This window comes from Eurypyga helias, unplaced genomic scaffold, assembly GCF_000690775.1.
Source record: "Eurypyga helias isolate BGI_N326 unplaced genomic scaffold, ASM69077v1 scaffold29543, whole genome shotgun sequence".
In the NCBI taxonomy this organism is placed as follows: Eukaryota; Metazoa; Chordata; class Aves; order Eurypygiformes; family Eurypygidae; genus Eurypyga; species Eurypyga helias.
Genome location: NW_010242278.1, coordinates 18,564 through 25,089, shown reverse-complemented (window position 1 = coordinate 25,089; position 6,526 = coordinate 18,564). Strand labels below are relative to the sequence as shown.

The window sequence follows — 6,526 nt, the reverse complement described above, 5'->3', positions numbered from 1 at the left end:
GGGGAGATCTTCTACGGCTACAACAACCACTCCAAGGAGGTGGCCGCGGGGCAGGTACTCAAAGGGACGTTCAGGTGAGTTGGGGATGTGGGGAAGTGACCCCAGCAGGGTCAGACCTTGCTGTCCTCTCCAAGAAGAAGGAATGGGAAGCAGCCTGGGGCTGGATCTTAGCAGACTGCCTAGTCCATCCACACCTGGCTAAACTTTGCAGGAGATGAAGGGGCTGGTGAGGAGGACACATCTGAAGCTTTCCATTGAGAGCAGATATATTTGTAACCCATGCTCAAAGGAAAGGCTTGGCGCTGAGTGGATTTTTGGGATGGGTCACCAGCTGGTGAGGATGATCCAACAGTTACCCTGTCCTCCAGCCTATCTCTCTTCTTTGCAATTCAATTCCAGGCAGAACAACTTTGCCCGGGGCCTGGAACAGCAGTTGCCAGATGGGCTAGTGGTGGCTACAGTGCCCCTGGAGAACCAGTGCCAGGAGGAGCTCTCCGACCCCACGCCTGACCCTGAATTCCTCACTGGTGAGTCAGTCTGGCTGGACCCACACCTCTGCCAATAGGGCAGCTGCCAGCATATTTTACTTCAGCACCTACCCCTCCCAGGGAATACATCTCCCATAGGATATGTCTAGTCTGGCTTTAGCATCCTGTGCTCACCTGCAGCAGCAGCTGCAGTAAGAGGAAGGCATTAAAAATGAAAGAGAGGGAGAGACTGTATATTAATTGTATGGCACAAAAGCTCAAGCATCTATTGGATATTTGGGATATTTGCAAAAAAGGATATGTATATGTTTTTTTTAAGGCAAGACAGATTTCCAAACAACCTTCATTCAATTTCCAAATCAGAAACCCTTTGGCAGTATGATGAAGCATTCAAAACCTACTGCAACCAAGCCAAAATATTTTGGTTTGTCTTGCTAGAGCATCGTGGGCCATGAGCGATAGGGTTATCATGGATTCCTAGACAACCTTAAAGGATTTAGCTTTCTTCCACCAAGTTTCTAGCACCCCTAAATAGCTTTTGGTTTCTTGGTGCTTGTTGCCATTGGCTGAAATGGCCAAGGACACTGGGCATCTACTAAATGAGGGATGAAGATAGTAAGGTCTTTTGGAAGATGTCTGCAGGGTGGTCTCTTACAGGACCTTGTGCAGCTTGTTTGGCAGAGCTCCCAGGAGTGTTTTGTGGAGCACCCGTGAGCTGCACCCAGGATCCAGTGGGTGCTGGTTGCCTGGATGGGGTGGATGGCAGTATAGATGTGTGTGCAGGCAGGTGCAGGCAGAAAGGAGGGTTCTGGTGGGTCCTGGCAGGGCTGAGCTCACGCTGGGGAACCACATTAGTGGGTCACCCGTGCAGCCATGGGGATGCTCAGTCCTGACTGGAGGTGCTGGAGAACACCTGTCTCCCAATGGGTTCTGCTTTCCTTCCCGCTGCATTGGTGCGGTTACACTGACATAACAAAGGCAGTGCTGCTGTGGCCTCAGCATCACAGCACGGTCAGTGAGGCTGGGACGCTGCTGGCAATTACAACAGGGAGGCAGAAACTTGTACATTATCCAATTCATTTCCCACTGCTCTGCTGGCTTTTTGTGGCTGATTAAGGGGGGAAAAAAAATCCTCTCTTGCTTGTCAGTAAGCAATCTGGATATTGCCATGAATACATGAGAGGCAGAGCTGCTGAGTAAGGAAGGGCTGTTTTTGCATAAACACTTTGCAGGGAAGAGCAAGTCTTTGAAGCCGTAGGTAGCCAGCACCAAAGGGAGAGGCACTGGAAGGCAAAGGATCTTATCCTCCTTATCCTTTGCCTTCATTTCTTGCTACAGAAGGAGGGATGCCTGTTGTTATCCCCCTGAACTCCTGCTGTGCGGCTGTTTAGCAGCAGAGTTTGCCGCTTTGCTGCCAAGCAGAGGCATGCCATGTTGGCTGTATGGCAGCAGAGCTACAAGGAAGGAGGTGGCCACGTCCCTGCATCCTGCTGTGGCAAACCGAGGAATGTTCCAGTCACCAAAAATCAGAGCTATGAGCATCCTTCAATTCCCTTTCGGGGGCTTTGTCCAAGGCTCAGTGGTCTCTGTCCCTCTGCTCATGGAAGATGAGCTGCCATCCACCTTAGCTTGTGCCTTGGGTGGGATGAAATGGCCACCCAGTCCTGGTCTCCATGAATTTCTAGCTCTGTAATGCAGTTAAATGGCTGGAGAATGGGATGTGTTTGCCCAGAGAAGGAAAAACCCCAGCATTGCCATAATGTCCCGAGGGAGCATGACTACTGACAGGTGTGCGATGTTCCCCATACGCCTGTGTCCCATTTGGCTCAGTCCTGGCTGAAGGGGACCCAGGGTCTCTTGATTGGCCACACTTGGGTACACGTGGCATGACAGTGACCACTCCCTGGCCTGCAAACAGCTCATTAAAAAGCTCAGCTCTCATTAGTGAAGTAATTAGCACACCTGAGCATGTCTTGGGAGCGGCTGCCAGGAAGGAAGCAGGAGGGGATGCAGGAGGAGGCTTATTATCTTCCGACACAGAGCCCCAGACGGTAGGATGAAATGAGCCCGCATATTTTCCTTCAAAGCCATGATTTTAATTGCCAGGGAGCAGCTGACCCTCAGCTCTGAATGTCTTGCTGCCTCCCCAGGGGGACATGATGCGCGCACTGTCCTTTTCCCCGGCTTCTTCCCACTGTGCTGGCTGCATTGCCCCAGGCATGGCACAAGGGGCTGCAGGATCCCCCTGGGAGGCATCTCTGTGCAGTGGTGCTGAGCGCCTGTGTCCTTTCTCCGGCAGGGATGGTGAACTTCAGCGAGGTGTCCGGGTATCCCCTCTTGCAGCACTGGAAGGTGCAGTCTGTCATGTACCATGTCCGGCTCAACCAGCTGACCATCTCCCAGTGTAAGCATGCGGGGTCAGGAGGAAAAGGGGAAAAATGGGTGGTGAGAGGCCACATAGCCTTATTCTGGCAGGTGATGGGTTTAGAGGTTGGTTGCCCATCACAATTGTGTAGGGGAGGTGGTAAGGGCTTGGGACTCTCTGGGATCTGACCATCTCTGATAACCTTCCCAGCCTTCAGCAACGCGCTCCACTCTCTGGATGGAGCCACCTCCCGTGGAGACTTTGTGGCGCTGCTGGACCAGTTTGGCAACCACTACATCCAGGAAGCAGTGTATGGCTTCGAGGAGTCCTGTTCCATCTGGTACCCCAATAGGCAGGTCCAGCGGCAGCTCTGGCTGGAGTATGAGGACATCAGCAAAGGTAGGAGCCCTGCTCATCCCCAGGAAAGGTCCCCACAGCCACCCCATGGGAGCGGGAAGCTGGGTTTACTTTCGGCGTAACGGGGAAAGTGCCCAGCTCATGTCAGGGCTGCAGCCCATCTCATCCTACTATTTATGCCCCGCTCTTGCACCCTTTGAAGTCAGCCAAAGGACTCCTGTGGACTGCAGCAGGTGTTAGTCCAGGCCAGAAAGGAAGATAAATACCCACATCCCCAGGGAGTTGAAAGATGAATGCACTAATCCCACCAAGCCATCCTGCTTGATTCTGGACTTAAATGTTGTTTTTCTTTAATCCTGTTCCCTCCTTCCTTTTGTCTCTGCCGTATGTGTTCTTTTCCACTTGCATCCCATGGCCAGACTTTTCTCCCTCTAATGTGTTTGTTTCTAGTGGGCTGTCAGTGCTGTGCTTTTAATATCTGGAAACCAGTTATGAGCTGTGAGGTTCACCATGGTGCAGAGAGCATCCAGCACTGCTGCATCCCCTCCAGTACCCTCTCTGCAGCGAGGTGTGATGGATGCCTGGTGGGAAGGGGTTTTGCAGGAGGCGATGGCTGGTTTGGATGTGAGCTTTCCAAAATCAGAGGCAGCCTAAGGCCTGCCTGCCTGCTGCTGGTGGTCACCAGGACCACAGCATCTCTCGCACTGGCTGTTGCAAAGCTGCCTGCAGGTGTTTTGCTGCCTGTGCTGGGGACATTGGGTTGCACCAGCCAGGCTTGGGCAGCAAGAGCCAGCTCCCAAGCCTGGGTATGGGGGCTGCGGAGCAGAGCTGCTGTTTTTTAGGTGACCTTGGTTTGCCGCCCGCTGCCCAGGAGCTCCTGGGTGCAGGCAGTACGAGCTTGGAGCTCACAGGCACCGTGACCATCAGGAAGCTTCATAATTCTCAGTATTGGCACCAGCCTAGAGTGCTGCTCTCGCGGTGCCCTGGCTGCAGAGACACTTGTTTTCTCACCAGGGGTCTTGTGTGGGAAAAGCTTCTTTCTGAGTCTGCCTCCGCGTCCTGCGGGCTCAGACCTCCTGGAACCTGGATTTTTTTCCCAAGCCCACCTGCGAGAGTACAGACCCGTTGCTGTTTTGCTGTGGGCTGCCTTCGGATGTAACATCTTTTGATTGCAAGTACTCTGTTTTTCCTCCTGCAATTTCCTCCTCTTTGATTTTCCTGCTTGGAGGCTTTTCAGGTCTGGCAGTCTTTTTCCACCCACGATATCACATTTTGGGTTCTCTCTGGCACCTGCCACTTTCCCTCCTTTGCTTTTTGTTTGCAAACGTCAGGAGCTGGATATCGATTGAGAAATTGCAAGAGACAAATCATTCCCTGGCTCCTCTGCTTTCCCTGGGCGCCTGTTAAGCTGCAATTCACAGCCAGCCCAAAGCGATCCATTTCTAGCTTGCTGGGGGAGTGGAGCAATGCTCTTGTACCCTGAGTTTTTTTTAGCAGCCTTGCTTTCTTTGCAGGAGTCTCAGGGATAGGCTAGCACTGGCCCTTTTCTCAGCAAACCCATGCAATAGGAGGATCTTCCTACAGAGCTGTAGATGTGCTCTCCAGTGGCTCCCTACAGCGGGCAGCCCATACCAAGCCACTGCCAGCAGTGCCCTGCCCCTGTTCTGGGGACAAGGTTTGCCTGGGCACCCTTTGGCTGCTTCTGGCCCCACCAGCCCACCTTGACCACCACCCATGGTCCCACTCGGCCCCTCTGAGCTCCTCTTTCTTTGGTGCAGACCCAGGGACATCCTTTGGTAGGGCTTTTGGGTGAAAATCACTGTTCCCCTGCACAGCAAGGCTCGCAGTAGTGGGATGATGCTAGCCAGGGCACAGTGGTGATGGGCAGATACCACCTTCTTGAATGCTGTGCTGGGACTTTTCCCCTTGTGTCAAAATACTTCTGGCTATGGGAGCACCAGAGAATAGCCCACCGAGCACAGGGTCTGGCTTGCTGCATCGTGCAGTGGGGCCATGTTGACACCCAGTATCAGGCACCTTTGCAGCGAGCTGGGAAAAGCATAGTCAGTGGCAATGCTTTCCTGCTGCAGATCTTTCTTCCAAGCCTGTTGAGTTGAAGGGCTGCCTGAGGCTTGGCAGGGTAGGACCTGCTAGGTATTCCCCCGTGTACATGAGGCAGAGGGTAAACAAGCCTTCAGTCTTGTTGCAGTCCAGCTGGGGATCTGCAGTCCCAATGACGTATCTGCCTCCATCTCCCCGTTGGTGTTTTTTTGCTTCGTGATGGTGCTTTGTAAGCTAAGCCCTTAGGGGTAGACCCTATTTCACTGACCTGCTGCAACTTTGCCCGCTTCCATCATGCCCCATGACACTGCAAAGAGACAGGAGGAGGCGGGCTTGAACCAGCTCCCGAAAGGGAACTGCTCCCCATCTCCCTTCCCCTATGTGGAGACGGAGCATGGGTGGGGTGGAGGGGCTGGAGAGGGGCTTGGTGGCTTAGTAGCCATCGTGGGAGCTTTCTGGGCATCATGAAGCACTGGCAAGTCTTCCCTGCTCATTCTGTGCTCGTTGGTGCTGCTGCTGGCTGCAGACCTTTGGGGAAGGGTGTGTGTGCACTGCAGCAGCATCATTGCTGTGCACCGTGCTCCGAGTGTCACCCTCTCTGCTCTCCAGCACACTCTGTCCTATTCCCCTCGATACGGGTCCTTGGGAACCCAAGGAGCTGAGTGAAGGAATCGGCTGTTGGGGCAGGAGAGCTTTGGCAGCAGAGTGGTTTGGAAGGGGGCTTTGGTGGGGTGTCAGTGTGGGGTGAAGGTGCCCAGGCAGGTCCTGCATGACTCTCCCGCCGCAGGCAGGAGCTCCCTCGTGTGGTGACTTGCTGCAAGGGTAGCCCGTGCCAGGTGAAGGGCTGGGGAAACTGAGGCACGGGGAGACTCAAGGGCCATTGCAGGTCCTTTTGTCCAGGGTGGACTTCTCAGGCCTGATTTCTCCTCTGAAGATCAGTGAGCATTTCATCCTTACAGAGCAAGCAGAGAGCTCTTGAGGATGGGGGGGTGTGTGTGTGTGTGTCTCTGGGCAGCACTGCCTTTCTCCTGGGTGCAAGGTAGGGGTCTAGCTCCCTCACATCCCCTCACTGGTGGCTCAGAGCCCACCGTGGTGCCCCTCTTTTCCCCTTTTCCCAGGCAACTCCCCCTCGGATGAGTCAGAGGAACGTGAGCGGGACCCCAAGGTGCTCACCTTCCCCGAGTACATTGCCAGCCTCTCCGAGTCGGGCACCAAGCGCATGGCAGCCGGCGTGCGGATGGGGGGCCCGAGCCCG

General features: G+C 54.2%; 1 protein-coding gene across 1 annotated transcript in view; it reads left to right on the top strand.

Moving 5' to 3' along the window:
- Positions 1–6,526, top strand: part of ASTN1 (astrotactin 1) — a gene marked incomplete at its 5' end in the record, with an annotated part of 25,726 nt that overhangs the window by 11,087 nt on the left and 8,113 nt on the right. Inside the window, 5 exon segments of the mRNA XM_010149037.1 lie at positions 1–74; positions 400–527; positions 2,788–2,892; positions 3,064–3,252; positions 6,390–6,500. The exon segment at positions 1–74 is cut by the window's left edge and continues 16 nt beyond it. Coding sequence (XP_010147339.1) covers positions 1–74; positions 400–527; positions 2,788–2,892; positions 3,064–3,252; positions 6,390–6,500 — 607 coding nt within the window.